This window comes from Corapipo altera, unplaced genomic scaffold (genome assembly GCF_003945725.1).
Source record: "Corapipo altera isolate COAL_440 unplaced genomic scaffold, ASM394572v1 1, whole genome shotgun sequence".
NCBI lineage: Eukaryota > Metazoa > Chordata > Aves > Passeriformes > Pipridae > Corapipo > Corapipo altera.
In genome coordinates, this window is record NW_020884873.1 from 37343938 (window position 1) to 37366718 (window position 22781).

The 22781-nt window shown below is 40.3% G+C and overlaps 1 protein-coding gene across 2 annotated transcripts; it reads left to right on the forward strand.

Moving 5' to 3' along the window:
* The first annotated feature begins 1676 nt into the window (after positions 1-1676).
* Positions 1677-21905, forward strand: DBX2 (developing brain homeobox 2). Of its 2 annotated transcripts, none has more exons than XM_027668353.1 (4): positions 1677-2091; positions 14004-14099; positions 18660-18847; positions 20265-21905. In XM_027668353.1, exons 1-4 carry the CDS (start codon positions 1755-1757, stop codon positions 20583-20585), a joined length of 942 nt encoding a protein of 313 aa, XP_027524154.1. In that variant the 5' UTR covers positions 1677-1754; the 3' UTR covers positions 20586-21905. The 2 variants fall into 2 exon arrangements, with proteins under 2 accessions (XP_027524154.1, XP_027524145.1); XM_027668344.1 differs by having other exon boundaries at positions 1738-2091; positions 20283-21905.
* Positions 21906-22781: the final 876 nt, after the last annotated feature.

Consider the following 22781-nt stretch of genomic DNA (forward strand, 5'->3'; position numbering starts at 1 on the left):
TCTCAGGCCATTGGGAACACCGTGAGAACTTGATCAGTGAAAGGAAACACAGAGCAAATCCTTAAGTGTGAATAAATTCTCGAGGAGTAATTGGAAAGGCAGCTACTTCCAATGCTCAAAAGAATGTGCTGTCCTGGGAATACTTGTTTCTTTCCCTTAAAAACATGATAAATATGTATTTCTGCAGCTTAACATTACAATGATGCATAGTACCTTCAGATGTACTCTGCGATACAACAGGCTAGATTCTGTCATTTTCTGTGGCAAGAGGCAACCCAATCTTAAAACGCTCATAGGTAAAATACTTGCATTAATATCTTCATATGAATGCCTTCAGATTTGTAAGCACAAGTGCTCAAGCTGTGGAAATTGTTTAAGCTGAGAACAGATAGAGGATGGAAATGTAGCAGGGCAAAACATCAGACTCATCTGGGTCTTATTCTTCATCAAGCTTACAGCCACTGCTGTAAGACAGTCAGACTCCATGGGTCCCTGGCATGAAGCACTCATCAACTCTTCGGTTCCTATTCACCACAGCGAACAACATCTTAATGCCAATGCGGTAAGTGCTCAAACTGTAGCAGGGCCAACCCACTCAAGGATGTGAAGGAAAGCTTGGGACATCCAAACACCTAATTTACACTTCCCTGGTATTCCTTAGTGCCACAGCATTTAAGTCATCCTTCCCATTTCCCATCTGAGGGCACAGATGATTCCACTTGTCCAGCTAGTTTTAGCTTTGAACTACCCTGATGTCCAAGGGGTTATGCTTCTGCTACTATACAAAACTAAGGGATGTGCTTGCTCCAGAGGATCTTGCAGGGAATATCCCCAGACTGGTGAACAGCTGCTTTGAAGTAAAAGTATTTCTCTACAAAACAGGGAGATGCTTTCAGGTCTTTGGGAACAGCATCCAATTTTAACTTTCTGCATGTGTGTTGTGTTTGAACTGCAAAATGAGACATCTTTGCCACATTTCATCGTTTGTAAGCGAATAAATAAGAATACACGCAAGGAAGTAGAAATGTATTAAGCGACCCCTGACAAAGAATGTTTATGCCTGCACAAAGCATCGTTCCACATTTCAAGGAAAACATGATTAACAGTGTCGTGATGATCTTAATCAGATTTATTAAGACAAATGTTGAAAACCCAGCATGTATTTGAGAGGTGGGTAACTAAAAGGAAAAAAAAAAAAAAAAAAAGGCCAGATAAAAATGCCCAGAGGGAGTGAGCTAATGACTATCTTCCCATTACCTCATGGGATCATTAGGTCGACATGATCTCTCCGCGGCCAGCACCGGAGCCACCTCCCCGCTGGGACAAAGGCCAGCGGCCTTTCCCTTGCCCTCCCGTCCCTTCCACACAGGTGCAGCCCCTGGCCGGGAGGCGCCGCTCCGCCGCCATGTCGGGCCGGGCACTGCGGGACAGCCACCTCGGCTTCCCGCCCTACCCCCCTTCCCCGGGGGGCTGCTGGGCAAGGCAGCATTGTTGGCCGCGTCCATCACTCCTCGTCCCCGGCTGACATAATGAATGCGCTTGGACACACCTTCCAGCCCGGCGCAGAGGCGCCGCGTCTCCACGGACAGCCCCGCCGAGCTCTCCGCTCCGCTCCCCGCAGCCCTCGGGGAGGCGTCCCGCCAGCCCGCCCGGCCCCGGAGCCCGGCGCCCCGTCCCAGCCCAGTGAGGGGCCGCGGCGGCCGGGCCGGGCTGGGCCGGGCCGGGCAGGGCGAAGGGGGTAAGAAGCCGTCGCTATGCTGCCCAGCGCCCTGTACTGGGACCTGGTGGGCTCCTCTGCTCTCCTCAACCTGCCGGCGACGCCGGGCTTCGGCAACCTGGGCAAAAGTTTTCTCATCGAGAACTTGCTGCGGGCCGGGGCGCCGCCGAGCCCTGCCCAGCTCCGTCCCCTCCCCGCCAGCCCCGTCCCCCTCAAGCTGTGCCCCGCGGCGGAACAAATCAGCCCCTCAGGGGCTCCCTTCCCGACAAGATGGGCTTTCCAAGTGCTTAACCCCTCCGGGGCAGACGGCAGCCGCCCGCCCGCGCGGGCCCCGGCGGCGGAGAGAGGTGGCGTCTTCCTGCCGGCAGCCACAGGTGAGCGCCAGCCCCTTCCCGCGTCCCGCCGGCGGCGAGAGGCACAGAGGGGCTTCCCGAGGGCTCGGCCCCGCGCTGCGCACGGCGAGGACGGTCCTAGGAGCCGAGCCCCGCTGGGTGCCGTGACGCCGGGGCGCCCTCCCTGCTGCCCCGGAGCTCGGGCCGGTGATATTGCCCTGCCTCCGGCGGCGGGACGCCGAGGAGCGGGCGGGGGCCGGGGGTGCGGGCGGCCGGGCGGCGGCTTTCGAGTGTGGCCGGGCGGGCGGCGCACCTGCGGGTGCAGGCGTGCGCCGCAGAGCCCTGCGGTGGCAGCGTCGGGTGCTGTTAAACGCCCTTAATCGCAGTTTTTCAGGTCTCGTCCCGCAGCCTCAAGGGGTGGTAAAAGGTTCGCCGCCAACAGGCGCGCCTGGAAGGTCTCAAATCCCAAGTTTTGGGAGAAAGGCAAGCGGTCCCGTCCCCCCGGGTGGCGATAGCTGGGGAGGCCACAGCCCACTCGGCAAGTGCCCTGTGTTTGGGGGACAGCAGGGCGTGAAGGACCATGCTCCTCCAGCCAAAAGGAAAATGAATCCAAGCAGAGCAGGCAATTTTCCGGAACTTTTGGCGAAACCAGAGGGGAGAAACAAAAAACAAAACACAAAACAAAACAAAACAAAAAAAAAAAAAAAAAGGAAAAAAAAAAAGAAAAAAAAAGCCTTTAAGCTGTGTGAAAGGTCTGTCATGAGCCCTTCGGCCCGGTGTCACACTGAGAGCCAGCGCTTTGCCGGGCGGTGGGACCAGCTCCCCGCCGCCGGGGGCCTGCGGGAACCGCTGTCATTGAACTGGAAACAAATAGGTTTACAAAACACTTTTTGTTTCTTGAACGTGCCAGTTTCCATACAAATACATTTTGTCTGGGCATGAGTAACGTTATAAAGTATTTTGAGAAATGCGCACTTCCGTCAGTCATGGAACCGATTGAAGTTGTATTCAAACTTAATTCATGAAATTCGATATTAGATTCACCATCTATATTGTATTTTGCCTTTCTGTTATAATATATCGATTTATTCCGATATTGTGTGGTGTTTTTAAAATTTTTATTTATGATCATGCAATTTTAAATGTACTTAAAATGAAAATCAGACAAGAAGAATCGGGCTTACTGAATTAAGTCTTTAAGGTGTGAAACCAAAAGGCTTCTTTTGGAAGCAGAAGTAACAGTTGTTTTCTTCTCAAAGATAATTTTACCTCAATTAAATCCTGCAAACTCTTCTGCAAGCAGTTTTTGATCCTTTAGCATGATATACTTTAAAGGTAGGCAGGAGAGAGTCAAAGTGTGTATTAACATTTCTGAATGTTTCAGACTTCAGGTGCCAGTAAGTGTTATCTTAAACATATCAGTTATTTAAACATGTTTGTTTTAACCAACTATAGGCCAGGCTAGGAAACAGGACAAGTATCATCTTCCTGGAATTAAATGCATATTCTCCGGGCTCCCCCTGCCTTCCCCTTATCCTCCCCTTGAAAGAAACATTCTAGAGAAAATGCTACATTTATTTGTAAAAGGAGAGATAGCAGATGCCCCAGCACTCTTCATTGCTAAAGGTAAAGTTTAAAAAAAAAAAAAAAAAAAAGAAAAGCTGTAGGTAAATTATTAAAGAAGTTTCTGAATGTCAAGTTTTTCAAATACTTGCATCCAGGATTAGTTCTTTCTTTGATTTGGTGGCAGGTCTGCCTAGTGATTTGGAGTCCAATCCTCTGTTTCTTCTGATTCCACAACTCCCAGTGATTTTGGCAAAAGCACCAGGCTCTTAAATTTGATCAGGGAGAAAGACTAGGTTTCCTCGTACATTGTGCACAAGTTCTCCTGTGACAGTACACATGCAACAATGACTTTTATATTTTAACAGGGATCTGCTGATTCTGATCTGACTTGCATGTCCTAAAGTGATGAGGACCCTTAGGTGTTTGAACTTTCATAAATTCAAATTAGACTGGAACTGCTGAAGCAGAGTTTGTGCTTGCTAGGGATGTCTTCTCTCTAGCGTAGGTGTACACTGGGGAAAGTGCTTAGACCAGACACTTGCATTTCAGAGTAAGGCTGGGGTGACCAGGTTGTGTGTTATATTTCTTGCTTCTGCAGTGATAGGGCAAAAGAGTGTTTTGTCAGAACAAGAATTTTAGCTTTCAGGGATTGGTGAAGATATTTTAACCAAGGAATTCGTACTAGGTAGGGGGTTTTAATTTACTGATTTTTGTGACTATTCACTGATTTTTTTTCACTTTTTTTTTTTTTTATTAATCAACTCTGTCCTATTTGGAGCCCCCAAATCACATGGTATTTTGGAAAATCTTTGTCCAAGTCTTTAATGAGACTATTGGACATGATAAAGTAAATTTTTTTTTAATCTTTCTGAACTTTCATAAATTTAGGTTATGCAGGGAGTAAAAGTCCCCTAATAAACTCTCTTGGCATAACCTAGGGGTTTTAATTAAAAAAAAAAAAGCAATAGAAAGGACAACTGAAAAAATATCAGACTTTTTGGGAACAGTAATTTAAATTACTCGTGTAGTCCCAGATTCTGGTGAGGTCACCAAGAGCTCTCAGAAAGGCAGAAATTTAAAATTACGCCAGAGACTGAACTGAATAAGCTGAACTTTTTTACATGTATCTACAGCACCTACCAAGGAAAGGCATAAAGAAAGCACTCCATTTTAGGATACCATTTAACACTCCATAAAACTGCTAAAGAATGTAAATCCTGTATTCTTTCTGTAAACTGGAAAACTCTTATCCGTTGTGGCAGAGGAGACCAGGTGGGATGGCATTCTTGATTTGGGCCATCTGGTCATGGCAATTTTTCCTTTTGTAACTCCTCAACAACAGAGTTGTATCAGCAAGTTTCCATTCCCATAATTTACAGGTTTCAGAAGATTTAGCTGGATATTTCAAGTGCCTATCTACATGAGTATTTTGAATTCTGCAAAATCAAAATCTGAACAAGTACTCAACACATGTCATGTCTTAGATACATCATCTAATGAGTGCACTTGAAATGACTATATGTTGTCTATAAAATATTAAAATCATTATTTGCATGATTACATATATTTTAAAAATGAAATGTAATCAAATCATAGGTTTTTTTAAATTAATTTAGTTTATTTTCATTTAAGAGTACAACCACATGTGTTACGTGAAACTTAAGAAGCAAAAGCAGAAGGAACGTTAATGTTCCATGATGAACTGACTTTCTGCAATGGAATTTCAATCTATACCAGCTTGGGATTCCCACAGACTTTTTTGCACCTTGCTCTGAAGTGCCAGTGCTATCCTCAATTGCTACTTGCTAATTTGGATTTTAGTCCCTGGTACTCCAGTCCTGTTGTTATCTTCTGGATAATTAGAAGACTTGACAGTTTTATTCAGTGTTTTCTGACATAGAAAAATTGTCCAGAGGCTGCTGAGGTGCTGTCTGTTGTAGCACAGGTGCTATGAGGTCCACTCCCACATATTTCCTCATTACTTGGTTTCTGCAAGTATTGTCTGGCACCAGGGCAGAGTGACCTCCCTAGGAAATGCAAAGTTACTCTGCTACCTGAAATAATTTTTCTGAAAATCTCTGCTCTTCTCATATAATTTACCCTGGTGGAGGATGACAGTAAGTGCTTTACATTAGTGCTATACCCATGAATAGGGTCATATGTGGAAAGAATCAGGCTTTCAGCTTTAATTTTGTCATTTTGATAAATTAACAGAGAAAGGAAATTGAAAAATGCAACAAAACAAATAAACATAACAGTGAGATAATTCCATTGTGAAACCTGCTGAAAAATTTAGCTTAGGGGATTTTTGCCTAAAGCATCAGAATACAGTAGAGCAGAAGGCAGGACAGTGCATATAACATAGAAGAAATCAATTAGAAACAGTGAACATAAATTTGATTTATAATAATAAACATCTGTGCCATAGATGTAACTTTTCTTTCTGTAACATCTGGGTACTTTACATTTTGATGTATTTGTCATCACATTTTGCCAGTGAGATAGGAGAGACTTCTACTGTGTTGAGGAGAAGCTGGAGCAAAAAGAAATGAGGTGGCTTGCTGAAGGTAGTACAGAAAATGGGTAGCATTGCAGGGAGATTAAACCAAGCCTTCTTCTCCAGGCTAACTCTTTGAACCAGCAGTTTTTTCCCTCTCATGTAATGACAGCATTTCTATCCTAATAATAAAAGTAATACTTATATGAATCAGTTTTTATTGATTCAAATCTCAATTATTGGCTATTTTAAATTAAATCTCTTGTGTTCCTTTATGACAACCAGGAAATAATTAAATTACTGAAGTTAAGTGGTTTTTTTTTTCTTTCACTTTGGTCCCCTTCTTAGTGAATTAGTGCTTATTAATTATTGATTTCAAGCCAGGATGTGTCCTCAAGCGACATGTAACACTAACTTTCAGTAATATAAAAGACAGGAAAGAGACCAGTGTTTTATCTTGGCTCCCTCTAACTTGGGCAGCAAGTTGACTGACAAGTCTTAGGATTTTCTTGTTTTGTTGGTGTTTTCTGGGGATAGAAGGTTTCTTTAGGGTGGGGAGATCTATTTGGCATCTTTTCTTATGCTGTGGTTGTCAGGAGTGCTGAGGCACCTTTATTGTTTTAAAAGTTTGTCTTTGGAGGCAAAGAAGTTTCTGTTAAGTATCAGAAATCAGAGACTCTTTTCAGCACTTTTCCTGCTTCCAGTTAACTTTGTCAGCCATTTAATAGAATTGGTTTGGGATGCCCAGCATATCTTAAGAGTGGCTGCAAAATGTCTTTTAAAGGACAAATTGTTGTTCTCATTGTAAGGTTGCCAAAGCTAGACTAGTGCCAGGTACTCTCCAACCCAGCCACTAGTCTGGCAGTCTGTGCTCAGCAGGGAGTATGAGCGTTGGCTGGATGGTGCTCCTTGCTCTGGCAGCTCTTGCCTCTGGAAAAGGAAGGGGATCCTGAGTTCGGTCCTTAGCAAGATTTAATCACTTCCAGAAGATCTCAGAGCTGCACCAGGAAGACAAGTGGAGTTTGTATAAAAGCAATTCACCAAGGGGAAACCATGGAATCAATCGTGCCTACAGTTAGTGAATTAACTTCTGTAAAATGTATTTTGTATTGCAGAATGAGCTGGTCTTCTGAAATCATGTAGTATATTCCTCATGTGTTTAGAAAACATGTGATTGTGATAAGGATTAATCTCATCCGGCAAATTCTCCTCAAGTGCATATTTCAGGTTTCATTGTACTGTGATTTTTTTTGTGTTAACAAATTCCCCTGAATTTTAGAAGGTTAGTTATCTGCCTCCATTTCCCTCTGAAAGTGTTATGCGTTCTTGTATAAAGCAGCTCTGCAAAATAACTCTTAATCTACATGGTGCTTTTGTGGTCAGTCATGACCCATAGCAGGAGGCAGGTATTTTTTTCAAAACAAATGCAGGTATATAAAGCAATTGGAGGCTGTTTCAAATGTCAGATACATACACCCTGATATTTATAAAGTTAGGCACCTAAATATTTTCAGTAACCTGGGCTGTGTTTCTTGGAGGTGAGTTGGAGGAGTGGCCTTTGGTTTGTGCTGAAAAGCTTGTGAAAATTTCTCTTCAAAGGCTGCCTTTTTCTGCAGTTATAGGACGTACTTCTCTTGAGGTATTTTGTATGTATATTGAGGATTTTACCTCCTCCTCTTGAACAATTTGGTGTTGTTTGTTAAAGTCCCCGCCCCTGAAATCTTGTGACTATGTGAATATATCTCAAATTTCAACTTTATGAAGTATTTCCTTTTACAAATAAAATAATAAAAAGACAAAAACCTGTTTTAAACCTCACGTGTTTAAAAAAAACCCCAAACACAGAGTAAAAAGAATTCACCATTTGTTATTTTCTCATTCTAACAATGTTTCACTGATCTTGAGACTTCTGTCTGGTTGGAGCTAGCAATACTGCAACAAGTAAAGACTGGTCCAGATAGGAAATTTTAGCTAATCAGTGGAATAAGCAGTGCATTGTGGTCTATTGTGAGATTTCGAATTAGGGCTGCAACAATGGAAAAACAATGAATTGTCCTCTTGCACCCTAATTTTGCTGTACTTGAGGAAATAATTTCTAAGCAAATTGTAATATGTTAAAAATGTAAGAAAATAATTTTAGTGCCTTTATGGCTGAATTTTGTATTTTTTACAGAGTCTTTGTGGCTGTACAGATGATTGCATTTTTTTGATATTACCTATGAAGGATAAAAAGAATGTCATGGTAATTCAGCTGTTTAATAAAAAGTAAATGTCGTGTCTAATCTATAGTCAGTACCGAGAGATGCCACCGGAGGACAACACAACTTACCTTCTTGTGTGTCTGTTTTAGGGTAGTGAATTGTTATGTAGAGCTACTTATCTCTTCTCATTGACTGTACAGGAGGCCTAGACAAGGTGCTTAGGCAATACATTGGATTTTTAGACAGAGAAGTGAGAACAATGCCCCTTTTGACAAGAACTGGTGATTGTAAAGTGCTGGGGCACACTAGTGCGTGGGCATATCGGAGAAGGGCAAAGTCAGAAACAAGGCTGGTTGTTTCTGACAGCTTTCCAGATCCCCCTCTTTCTTCTAAATAGCAAGGCTGTGTAGAAAACCACCTTTACTGCTGACACTGTGAGACCCATAGAGTCTTTGGCAAATGATGGTTTGGTTTGGTTGTTGCTTTGGATTGTAACAGAGGTGAGATGTGACACCAGCCTCAGGCACCTGTGTTTCCTCAGGTGGAGAAAAACATGTACAGCAAATTATACCCTAATAGTAAGGCATATGGATGATGCCACTGAAAATTGACAGTGATTGACATGGTTTCAGGTAATCCACACTGTGACACAATTGACCATTACATTTCTGTAGTTTTAAGGAAATTATTATCATGCTGTTAGCACATTTCAAGCCCTTTTTGGGTGCTACTCTGCCAATTTTTGAAAGCCCCACCAAGACGCAACATAAAAGTGCAAGCCAGATTCTAGCATCTGCCTTTGGGTAGTATTTAGAAATATATATTTGAACTTCAAACCCCTTTCTATGAATGTTTGCCAGTATTTTAAAACTGATCTGCATATGCTGCCCTGGTCTACCCTTTTGGCTTGACTTCCTTTGAGCAATTATGCAATTGTGGTTTACAGGAATAAACGGGAACCAAATAGACAGTGACTTTGGGAGTGCAGGAAAGCCAGCTCTGAGAGGTGCTGCACCACAGGCTCTTGCAGTAAGTTTTGCCAGGTCCATGTGGTGATGATTGCCTTTGGTGGGATATGGCAGTGGCTGTTGCACCATTCTCATGGCCAGGGGCTTCCCTTCAGCTGGTTGAAATGCTTTGGGGGGTGCACAACTGCTGCTGGAATATTGCACTCTAAACACAGTAATTGCTAGGGACAGAGCTGTGACTCATTGTGAGGTCCAGGGCTTGTGGTTCAGGAGCTGAGCTTGTGGCTCAGCTGGACTGCTAAGCTGGCAGAGCCACTGTTGGACTATTTGCAGGGAGCTCTTCGTGACGTGAAACTTTTCCTGCAGCTTTGGAAAAGCCTGCTTTAATTATTGCCAAGAATGGATGTAAGTAGGAAATTGCAGTTTATCTGCGCCCACGTCGTGGGCACAAACCATCCAAGGTTCTCAGATGAAATTTGATAATTTTACTCATAATATTTTTTATTTTCCTGCCAGGGCTGGAGCCTGGCATCACTGTGAAAAGCAGCTCGTGTGGACTTAGCAATATTTTGAGAGTTAAAGTGTTCATGCAGCTTGAGGTCTCTGGTCCCATCCTTCCTGTTTCTTGTTAGCTGGCTATAGGCAGTTTTCTGAATCATTCTTTGGAGGTGTTCCATCTCTTTTCACGGGTAAATAGCACATTTTTATCAGTTATCTTTAAAAAAACCCCAACTGACAAGGAGTGTGTGCAGTGAACGAGCCTGTATGGGTAGTATCAGAAGTTTACCATCAGTTTACTTTTCCTCAGTAGGCATTTTTCCTTCACCCCTTCGCCCTTTCCTGATGAGTTATAGGCTACACTATTTTCTGAGTTACTTCACAACAGTAGAATTAGGGAAAGCAAACAGTGCCTTTAATAATAAGCCATTTTAAATGTTACATATCTGTTTGAACTGAGTTGTACTTAGAAACCTTACTCTCAAAATGGTGGATAGTTGGAAAAAAGATTTCTGATCCCACTGTCAGCATGATTTTTTAGAATGGAAGGGCTTGAGGTCCATTTATTTATTTAGTATCATTTTACTGTCTGTTTGTAAAATGATTTCTATTCACAAAGCTGAATGTAGTGAGCATTATTACTAAAATTTTGTGTGCAGCAACAGTGTCAAAAGAACTTATCCTTGGTAAGAAAAAATATTTATTTTATTTTAGATATTTAATCCTTTTGTATTTATGATCCAGTACATTTTCTTTTAAGATATATTGTAGAATTTTTGGAGTGCCAAAAGGCACCTATAGCATACATTGATATTTTGTTTTCATGCATGTGTGATGTTAAAACTGTAAAGACTGACTCTTGTGAAACACTTAGTTCTGCACAATCTCAGTTTTTATGAAATGGAGATGCAAAGCAGAAAAAAACATAAGTATCTTGAATACAAATTATTAGGATTTGGCCCCTAGTTAATGTTACTAAACATGTTTGGGAGCAACAGCTGCCTTTTGGTTACTGTGTATTTCGTTCTGGCCTAAAAAATACAAAACTAATATGCTGACATTTCAGCAATTTTCAGCCTTATGTGAACAGCAAACAAGGTTTGCTTTAGGTCTCTTGGTCAACAGTTGTTGGTAGTGTTGCCATGAGATAGATGGAGAGAAAATAAAAGCATAGGCAGTGCTTTGTCCTCAGCTCTGCTAGGTATTGTGTCATTCCTACAGCTACAATCTCAGTATAATCTGAAATGCATATATATTAAATATATAATTTTTTTCTGAACAATTTAAATTCTGTTCATGCAGGTTCATGCAGGTAGTGGAAGCCATTTAATGTGTTGAATAGTTTGTGTTGTTTTTATCAAAGATAAAAAATATACTTGGATATATTAGGTTGAAGCATTAACGTTTTTCTCTACGTAGAACTCCCAAGATAGCGTTGAGTATCTCTGTATTATGTAATTTTTTTTACTGTTGTGACTCTGTATAACCGCTAAACATTGTTTTGAGTGCAACAGCTTTAGTAGACTTGACCTAGGGATGTAGTTTGATATAACTAATACAGATTTCACTTGTGTATTGGTAGCTGGAGCACATTAAAGAAGTTTATGAACTAGACATACTATACATGTTGGCTATAGACTTAGAGAGACATAATGGCATTGTTTATTCCTCAGGGTCTAGTTTAAATCAGTCTTGAGAAGTGGTCTCAGGAACATCTTAATTCAGAGTTACATGAAGATATCTCCTGCATCTTATTTCTTAAGCAAATATTCTGCCTTGAAGGGATATGTGCCATGCAGGCAGAAAAGACAGCAGTTGGTTGAAGGAATTAAGTAAAATACCCAAGAAAGCCAGACTCATGATTTCCGTTGACTTGAACAGAATTAGTGCCAAAATCTCTGCTGTTTGCATCATGATGCTTTGCTAGTGCATTGAATCATTGCGAGCAACCAGCAACTTCCATGGAAATATTTTGCTTGTTCAGAGTTTGCTTAAGCAAAATGTCTCAAATTTTGACCTTGGTCCATCTTCAGACCTTTATGCTAGCAGCTTCCTTGTTGAGAGATTTAGTGAATGGAGGAAACCTGTCCCTTCCTATTCCTGTCTTTGTAGGAGCGTGCTGTCTCTCTGAAGTAATAGCTTGTTCAATTTATCCAAGTGTCTCCTGGATATATCTCATACCATTTTGAGCATCACATTATCAAAACAGAGCAAGGAGATGGACAGAGTTGAGAAACCACAACAGGGAATATCAAGGACAAGCCAACAGGTCTGCCCGAAATTGTATGGTATGAATAAGGTGCTGGAACAATGATTAAAGGGGATAGGGCATTATGGCAGCCAGGGAATATCCAAGACATTTGAAAAGGAAGCAAAGGAATGGAGTGTAGCACCTTCTATATACTAAGTTGTACTTTTAGAAGTGGAGAGTTTTACCTGACTGTAAGGGAAACTTGATAATGGCATGAGGAATGTGTCTTCCAAAGAAGGGAGGGAAAGCTCTTAACTTGGGATTTTGGGAACTGCAGCAGATAAAAGATATTGTCAATAATGAGTTCTAGTGTCCAGGAGGATAGCTTTTTTTATCTGGCAGGTCTTTATCTTCTGCAGCTCCCGTGCTTCTAGAGTTAGTAGAATCCTTTCCAACTTAGACACTACACCCTTGGATACATAAGATAAGTAATATTTGGCTGCACGTTCTTGGCTATTTTAAGTTTCTAAGGACATGGTTACACATTTGATGGTCTTTTCCGGAAAAGAAGCTTTAGAATACTAATGCCTGATATAATTCATTCCTTTTTGTAAATATTTTGCAAGCATATGTCTCAAAAATAGGCAATTAATTTCTCTTGGAGCATATTTATATTTCATTACAGACAGCAAAGTTTCAATGAAAACCTATACTGACAAAATGCTTATCTATCAGCAATTGCAAATAAATATTTTAAAAGTTGTTGAGCATTAGACTTTTACAGTAATAGTTTATTGCTCTGGAATAACAGCAAATTGAATAGTCAGAAAACTTATTTCAATGCCCTAATATATACTGGGGAACCTAATTGTGAGCGATCTTTATTTTTAATTCCAGTTGGAAAACCTTTAAAAATTAGCAGCATGGCTTAGACATTTACCTATTTATCTACCTTTCTCCCTGATTATTGATTTCTTGTTTCTTTTACTTGAGTACGCAATAACTTCTTTTTTAAAAAAAAATAATCGGGTTATTTTTAGAGATCAACTACAGGACTGGGTCTAGAACCACTTATTTTCTCCCTAAACTAAATGAGGAGAGTGATGTAAATGTTTTGATTCTGATCACATTTTGTGAGTGTACAATTCTAGCAAGCATGATGCATCTTTTTTCAAAAGAAAAAAACACTCCATTTTTCATAGTTGACTAGTACAAGCAGAAAGGTAATTAATCTTAATGGAAAAGCCTATGAGCCTTACAGAAGAAATTAAAGGATTAGTAGATAATGAAGACCTTTCCAAGATGTGGAAGCACTTTTTAGGCATAACAGAGACTTTTGATTCATTGGTTAAAAAAAATGCATAAAAATTTTACCAAGTATTATCTAATTCTGTGGGTTGATTTTGCAATTTTTTATTGTGTGAAACATAGCCTTCTTTAGCATTTGGTTAATTTAAATTTAGAGCACTTTTCCAGCAAGACTAAGCTGACCATCAGGCCCTATAGCTTGGGCCTGTAGAACTCAGCTAGTTCATCTTATGGCATTTTATTCATAAAGCTTTCTTATTGAAGATGTTACTGGTTTTAGCACTGCTAACATCATTGGAATACAAACTGATTTTGTTTTCTAGGACGTCATGCTTACTAGAGTTATTTTAAATAACTTTTTCAGATTCATCATACTCATTATTTCAACATTATTAAAACAATGTGTTCAATACCAATATTTAGGGAAAAAATCCATAATTACACCAATTACAGAGGCAAATTTCAAATCTGCAGAGCTTCATTCTTATGATAAATGTATTGAGAGTTCTGTGTATTATAGCTAAGCTACACATGTAAAGTAAGTTTGCTAAATTAAAGAGCAATTACTTGGTTTATCATTGTTTGCCTTAAAAATATCACCATCTTGAAAAAAGGAAAAAGAACTTGTGGGGCAGGACTTTACACACTGACTTTTTGGAGGACTGTTGTTATGAATATCACCTAAGCTCAATGGATAATCAATTAGATCTATGCTTTCTTTGCAGCTCTTTCCAAACACGTTTTTCTCCGAGCCCCGCCATTCTACTCAGCATGCTGCGGTGGGTCCTGTCAGCACCCTGCATCCCCCACTGCTTTTCCAAGTAAGTTTTTATGCTTCATCAGTAATGCTTGAGTTATTCTGTAAACCAAAGCAGCAGGATTTAATGTGTTCTGGAAAACTAATTGGTGATGCAATGGCAGCAGCTAATTCCTTCATAAAATCACAGCAATCCTATTCAGAGGGTTTCCAAAGATTTATCAAACTTAAGTACACTGAGCAATTGTGAGAGGTTTCTAATGGCATTGAGACAGTGAGACAGAGCTAACCTAGGAAAGCTCCTTGTTTTCAGTTTGCTAGAAACAATTCTTTAAAATCAGTAACTCTTCTAAAAATCGGTGTCAATAAACATTTGCAAATAAGAAAAGAGCTGAAGGATCATAAAATGTGTGCTGCATTTTAATGTTTGTTAGGGACAAATTATGATTCAGGAAGCCCTAGCATTATTTAAATACAAGTAATTCTTCTTGCAGCAGTCAAATGTGTGCATGTTTAATTTGTTTTTTCTTTTTTAATCATAATGCAAAAAATTGAAGAAGTAGGTTGGAGAGAATTTTGACCAGCATGCAATATCTGTTCAGGATTAAGACCTGGAATGCACTTCCATTTAATGCAAAACCAAATTTAACCTTAATTGGGAAGATTGCCTACCATAGTGTAGGAACAGTCATAATTTTACATATTTATGGTTCAGTAATACAAACAGAAGGAGCATTTCCTTGTTCTTCAAAACAGAAGCACAAATCGCATGTCAAATCCAAATGAAAATTGGAGCTTATACGTGCTCTAGCATATACTTTTTTATCACAGTTGCATTCAAACCCTTCCTAAGTACATGCTTTTTATGAATGTTTCAGAAGGGCAGTTGCTAAGTTGAATGATTCTTGACAAGTGAGGCAGCAAATGCTGGCAGTTTAATGAGCTGCAAGTTTCTGAGCACCTCTTTAGGGGGCTGACACTTTCCCACAGAGCGTTTTACATGGCCTCGGCTCTCCCACAATGGTTGACAGCACCATGACCAATCACCACTTTCACTTTACTCATCCACACGCGACCTCACCACAATTTTTCACTGTGCAGATGAACTTTAGGAACCATTTCACATTGAAAAGGCCTGGGCAAGGGTCAGTTGCCCTTTTGTATGGCCATAAAGCAATACTCTATGTGCCAGTCTTTTCTCCTGTCTCACATTCCAAGGGATTTTCTGGACACCATTTAAAGCACTTGACTGAAAAATAAAGCAGTGAATGAAACTGACTTTTATAGACTCATTCTAGCTCATCTTCCCATATAACCCTGTCTACCTGAAAAGGGATTTAGTGGATGAGCTGAGTGTATACAGGGACTTGGTGAATACATAGGCCCATTATCAACTGTGGGGATTGTTTATTAACCAGGACGGATACACTACTATTTTGGAAGTGACCTATTAATTGTCCATTTAACTAGAATGTATTGAATTCTAATGAAAAAATGGAAACCATGACTAAAGCTTTTTCTTGCTCCTTCAAGGTGGTCTCTGACATAAAGGCAAATGAAGATTGTTCCACAGATTAAGAGGACATTTATCACTATATATTAGGATACAAAGGAAAGACTTAAAAAAAACCCCCAAAGCAAAGCAAAAATCAAACCAGAAACATAGGAAATAGTTAGTAACAGAGTCATATTTATGTCAGCAGAACACTAAACCTTTTGATGCACAGAGTGACAAGCTGCAAACTGACATATTTAATTTTGCTGTAATTGTTGAAATATATAAATGACTGCCTGTCCCATTGTAGTGAAAAACCCTTTAATTCACAAAATGAAATTTAGTTTTTGTGTAACAGTTGGAGTACATTTTAGAATATGAGTTATTCTTAAAAAAATTCTCTAGGCTAGGCAGTTTGGGATAAGTTTCAAATATTTTGACCAAATGGCTGTTTGCTAGTGCTTGTGAGCATCCTGCTCATCATTAAATTCTGTTAAGTTATCTTTTAACTGTGCCTTAGAGTGTGTAGATGCTTCCCTATTAAGTGAGTCTAATACAGGTGTTAAGCTGTACCCTACATACTGCCTGTATGGGAATTAATTGGTGCCTTGGGGGTCCGGCAGGAGGTTGTTTCCTTGCTGATTGACTGTTAACAATCAGCCAGGCAAGACAAATTTTAAGGGGTCACATAATCTGGCATCCTCTGTCCTCGACTGACAACTCCATTGTGGAATGGAGGCCAGGAGGCAAGGACCAGCCCTGTTATGCCTTTTCCCTTCCTGGTGTCTCTCTTCCTGCAGTGGGGATGAGAGAAGGTGCCAGCTCTTCTGCTGCCAGACTGTACCTTCCAGTAAACCTGAGAATGGTGACAAATCGGCAGAAACTACTCAGACACTGCCTGGAAAAAGATAACTAAATTCACCAAATTTGAGCAAGAAAGGGAGAAAAGATATTTGAGGAAGAAAAGCCCCCAGCTTGCCCCCAGCTTCATGGGCATGATCAGAGCTTGGGGTGGGGGTCTTGAAGGGGCTATGCACTCTTCAGAGAAATATGAACCTGGCTTGCCCTTTGCAGAAACCTCCATTGTGGCATTTTGACTTTTGTTCTGCAGATAGTTTTTTTGGTTTGGATGAAGTCTTACTGTATCTCACTGTGTAATAAATATCAGGACATTAACCAGTAGGTTATGATTTTTGTATCTGATCTCAGATATAATTTTGAAAATTAAAATGCATCTGTATAAATTTAGGATTATTTATGATGTAACATTGTAAATCATAATAATTACTTTTTATCACAGGCTGTTACGAGGGAGAAATATAAAGACCAGTCCTTAAAGTGTAGAAAAATTCAAGAAAAGCATTGACAGAATGCAATGGTCTCTAAATCAGTAACATTTCACAGTGGCAGTGTATTTTAAGGAGTAATCATTCTATTCTTGCTCAGCTTCTGATATTCTTTCTCTCCTGGTCACAGCTGGAAGCAGGATGCAGGGGTAGTGTATGTCATATCAAACCAGTCAAACATGCACCACAAAAGTAGTTAGTCAACTTTGCAATACATACACATATACACTTCAGTTTCTCATCATGATACTACAATATCTTCAGTGTATGTGTGTTTGTCTTTCTATGTGTATTTAAAGACAGGTATATCCATGTGTATATATGTATAATATACAGAAGGTGAAGTGTGATATAGCCCCAAGGAACAGTTTGTGGAAGCTGCATCTGGATTTAATTAGAATTTTCAAGAGCACTATATCATTTTGACAAACGTATTTAATCTCCCCCCATCCCATTGCAGCTGACTAGAAGAGACAGACTTTTTCACAAAAAAAATGTGCAGTCTTTTAGAGAATCTGCTTTTCATGGGGAATTTACCATTGGGTTTGATATGAAAATTGTCAGATCCTTGATAGAAGTTGAACAGTAACACACCTTTCCAGCTGCTGTAACTATAAGCTACGACAGCAGTCTAGGCCCCTGTATATGAGAAAGTGGACAACAGGAGGACAGCTTGCATCTTCAGAGTCTGAATTGCCACTCCTACAGAAAGATTGCAGATGTCAGTGGTTATATAGCCATGGCACAGGTTTATGAGCCAGAGAGAAGCTCTTTCCTGACCTGCTTGTATCTGCCCCAGTTATCACATCCAGTGCCTGGTGATGGGCACTATTCAACTGGCCTCTGGTCCTGCTCCCTGGGTGAGCATTTGAGGAAGCTGGGAGTGATGAAGGCATACCAAGGCTCACCTGGGACTGCTCCTCATATACCATATGCTTAGAGGGAACGTGGGAAAGCACTATGGCTTTTATTTGGTGTGAGGAATGCAAGAGGTTTATCTGGATTTGGGTTTTCTGTGCTCTTTGTGAGGCCAGTGAAGGGACAATGCAAACACCTCTACTTCTCCACTGCAGCTCTGTCCCCCAGCTTTGAGCTGTTTTCCAGGGTAGGATTCACTCTAGGCATAGGTCAAGGGCATGTGATTGGATTCGTTGAAAACTGCCCTCCCTGGACTTGCTATGAGGTGTCAAAGGACTAGAAACCAGGCTGAAAGGAGTAAGTCCAAGTACTCCCCAAATCCTCTAATAAAGAAATTGCTGTGGTTTCCAGAATAAGTGAATGACCAGGGATTTTCTGAGAAATTTTTCACTCTGAAAGCCTTTAATTAATTAAAAAAAACTAAAGAAAGCCTAATTAGTTTCTTTGAATTAGTATTAGAGACCACTTTTATCTGGTTTTACATTTTACACAAGGATAAAAGAAACTCAGAGGAAAAATTATTGCAGTTTATTCAATGATGATGACAGGCAAAGGAAAGTTGAGAAGTTTCTCCCTGACCGTATTTGAATTTTGCAGTAGCATGGGCTCTGGATTAATGTTCCTCTATGAACTCATCTGATTTACTTTGTACCATGTCAAGGGGAGACTCTTGACTACTGACAACACTTCTAGATCCAAATGAGGATTTGGTCCTTAATGAACATGAGTGAAACATTACAACACACTTATAACACCAACAAATCAAAATTGGGACAAGAGCCTGCAAGCATTATAATGAACAGCACTTATGTGTTTCTCTGATATGTGCTAGATATTATAGGAAACTCTCATCTATTTCCACTAGGAGAGGAAAGTGTGCTGCCTCTTCTGACCCAGGAGTCTAACTCCAAGTCCCGGAGAGGCATATTAAGAAGAGCTGTCTTTTCTGAAGACCAGAGAAAAGCTTTGGAGAAAATGTTTCAGAAGCAGAAGTATATTAGTAAAACAGACAGGAAGAAATTGGCCCTTAACCTGGGTCTAAAGGAGTCTCAGGTAAGGAATGATATAATATCTGTGGCTTTCTGTTCTTTTGGGGAAAAATCTTTAAAATGTCTTTGAAGGAGGAAAATTGAACAGCACAGGGGCAGCCCTGAGCTCTTCCATGGCGCTAAGGCCTCAGTAAATCAATGGCAGTTTTAACCAGGGAGTGCTTGAACAGTTTCCTGGTTTATTTCCTCTATCTATACATTCAAAAATTGATTACTCCATTTTATTACAAAGCAGAAGAAACATGACCTCTGCATTTCATTTCGGACTCCTGTTTTCTGTCTGACAGAACCACCTTGGGAGCTTTGGGATAGGGCACTATGCTCCATCCCACTGCTCGACAGGCAGTGATCTAGGCAGAAAACAGCAGAGCATAGGGCCCTCCTGAGTGCCCTTTGCACTTGCAGATGAACAGCTAGGGACAATGCAGTCAACAGCACTTGCTCTGAAACCATTCTGCCCCAAGGGACAGGCAGCCATCCCTGCAGAAAGAAACTTGTCTGCACAAGGAAAGAGATCTTCAGAGCTGAGAGATACTGTAGGAGGAAAAAGTTTTTAGGGGGACCTTCTAAAATACTCCCACATTACTTACCAATTCACATTGCATGAGATTTTTCACGAGTCTGAGCTGGCTTCCAGTGAGCTGTTCTGACTGAACAGGTACATTAATAGTGGTGCTGAGCAGTAATAGCCCTATCTGGAATCTCAGCCTGACCCAGCTGCAGATAAAAACAAAGGAAAAGTGCTTGAAGGGCACAAAACCTGAACGAAACTGGAAAATGTTTGTGAGGGCATGTAACAGCAGAAAATGAACCTGGTAGTTGCTGATAGGTGGGATTCTGAAGGTGCTGGAGTAGACACAGCCCTCTAGATTACATTTGAAAGACTAAGAGCGGGACAGCACACTTTTGTTCCTTTGCGTGCAACAGGAATGAAAGTTCTTGAGACATGAACGGCAGAAGTTGTCTAGGGGACAGAAAAGTCTAGGAATGGTGATGGGATCTTTATCTTGGAGACTTTCAGAAATTTGTAAGGCTCTCATCAATTTGATGTAACTTTGCAGTTGGCTCCACTTTGCACAGGAGGTCAGATCTGGTGGTCTGCAGTGATTCCTTGCAACCTGATTGACTCTGTTGCAAGCACTGCAACAATAAACCAAAACAAGCAGAGTGTGGTGTTTCTCAGTGTGATGAACACCTGTTGGAGGTGCTGAAAATCAAGGAGAATATTTGGCCCAGTTGTAGTAAATAGTGATGAGAAAATCCTCAAATAAAGTCAGTCAGCTAGCTTCATCAGATCTCTACTATAACAACGAATAAGGAAGGAATGTGAAACTAAGAGAATGGAAAGAAAAAAACCATTTGTTATGGCAAAGTTGTTTAAAGAAAAGAATGATAATAAACTTTCATTGACTTGCAAACAGGTGAAGATTTGGTTTCAGAATCGAAGGATGAAATGGCGAAACTCCAAAGAAAAAGAAGTACTTTCAAACAGGTGCCTCCAGGAAGAAGGTCTTCAGGAGAACTACCTCTCACGGTCTACCATGAATTTTACCTCCCCGTGCCCGTCTGTATGGCAAGTGTCTGAGGAGCAGACAAGTCCAAGGTGGAGGGAGAATTCTTCAGGAAATTCTGAAAGACTGACTAGTACACAACCACCTCCAAGAGCAAATTCATCACAGAGCCCACTGTATTTGTATCCTGACCAAGACACTGCAAACAAGGCAGTTATATCATCAGTGTAAGGAAGTAGGGGCAGTTTGTAAATTGAATGGGAGAGTGCAGCCTTCAAATGAGCAGTCTTTTAAGACTAACAATATTTGAACATTGTAAAGCTAACTAGTTTATGACTTCAAAATTTGCTAAAGTCTAACACCATTAAAATTACAAAAACTAATGACTTAAGAAGTATTCTTCAATACTCAGTCTTTTCTTGTGTTTTTTCCAGTCTTGTACTGACCTTAAAAGTGAAATAGGAACTGATGGTAAGTAAAATGAAGTGAAGAGCATAAAGCTGTGCTCTGATTTATACATCTGCACTGTGTGTGATACTCATTAAAAACACACTGATAGAGAATCTATTTTATCTCTCATTGTAGTCAGACCAATTAATTTCTTTTGTGCATGAGATAAGAAAAAGCCTGTTTCTTTCAAGCCAGTAAGTGGTTTTGGGTACTTTTTGAAATTCATGAAATAACACAATAGATTCATAGGGATAAACATAAGCATTTTTGACATATTCTCCATCTGTCCTCACCTGTGTCACTATTCTATTAGTGTTGAATAGAATGGTCACAGGTCAGCTGATAACACTGGTGAAGTGCAATACTAAAGGGCAACCGACCTACCCTATAAAATATTCCATGTTTAAGTAACTTATGTGAATGCGTACTGGGAAATTCCATTCACTAACTCCTGTCTTTTCTCCCATGGGTAAACTTTACCGCATTCTTAACTCTGAATTTCAGTGGCTTTTGTCAGGGTGTTAGTGCGTTCTGTTGTAATCTCTTTGGTATTTCAAAACTGTAACAACAGTATGCAGAATTGTAGCCAAAATGCACTAAGCAACAGACCCATAACTGGAAAAATTGCCACTACAGCCATCTCAGAGAAGTGCTTCTGGAGATGGTGTACCACAGTAGCCCTATTTGTGACTTATTCCTGTTTAAGCTGGTGCCGATAGGAATACATTAGCATATGTCTGTATCAAAGACAGGGCAGTATTCTGTGTAATACCAGTAGCCTCAAATAATATTATTAAAGCTACTTAAAATTACTTGCTTGCTTCATCTGATTTAAGGAAATCTCTCTATGAATTTAAGTGGGGTTTTTTGTTTGTTTTATTTGCAAGGCTATATAGCTCAAGATGGGAGCAGAACACTGTTTTTCTCTATCATACATTTATGGATGCATTTGTTGAGAAGAGAGACTTAAGATTTTATGTTACAGGCAAAATCTTCTGGAGAACATTATGGTTTTATAGGGACTGTTTGCTTTCTGGCATTCGTATCTTTTATAGGCAAAAGAGATGACTATGATAATATAGTCTGGCTTTTCTCATCATACATGCCATGAATGTTTCTGATTATTCTTGTCTTGAGCTACAAATCTTTTGAACTGTATTGTACATATTTGAAAAAGCCATACAATTGTTACTTAATGTTTTACCTTTTGATAGATGATCTACCATTCCCCTTGTTACATTGTATATTTCCCATGTTTCATTCCCCTTATTACATCTGGGAGGTGAAGTTTAGATACATTTGCAGCTAAAAAACTTGGGATTGTATGATGAAGCTCGTATCATAAAATTTTACATGGTCAGGTGAGTTTTGTATCTCACCTTGTGCGCGTCCTGCCTTCTCAGTCACCAGCTGCAGTCCTAGTCTTGCATTATGTGTAATTCCTTGCAGGGGATTTCCTATGCTTGATTTAAAGAAAAAAAGCAATTACACAAAAATTAAAAAGTTACCTTTTCCTTCAGTTACAAACCTTCATTAGTGTAAGCTGCCTGGATACCTACCCTCAGAAGGCCCTTGAACACGTTTGGTATGCCATGTGTTATATGCTGTTCAGTAATGTCAGGAGATTATTCCTATCTTGCAGTTGAAATCCCAGAACCAGCTCAGATTCTGCCTAAAGCCTTTTGGGGAACAGGCAGATTGTGTACACATGGGGATGGATTTACTGTCCAATTGTCTTGTTGAAGTCATAGTCCTGCCAACTTCTACCTGAAGGACCAGCAAAAGTTGGTGGCCCAGGTACTTGTGAAATGGGATTGCAGATGCCTCCGAATTACTGTCGAATGATCAAGCGGTGGTACATGTGTGTGTGTATTCATCAGTGCTTCCCATTTGGGAGGAAATCAGTGTATGGTGGGGGTGATTGGGGTTTTTCCATCTCACCTTTCATGGAAAGGGAGTCTTCACAGCTGCTCATGT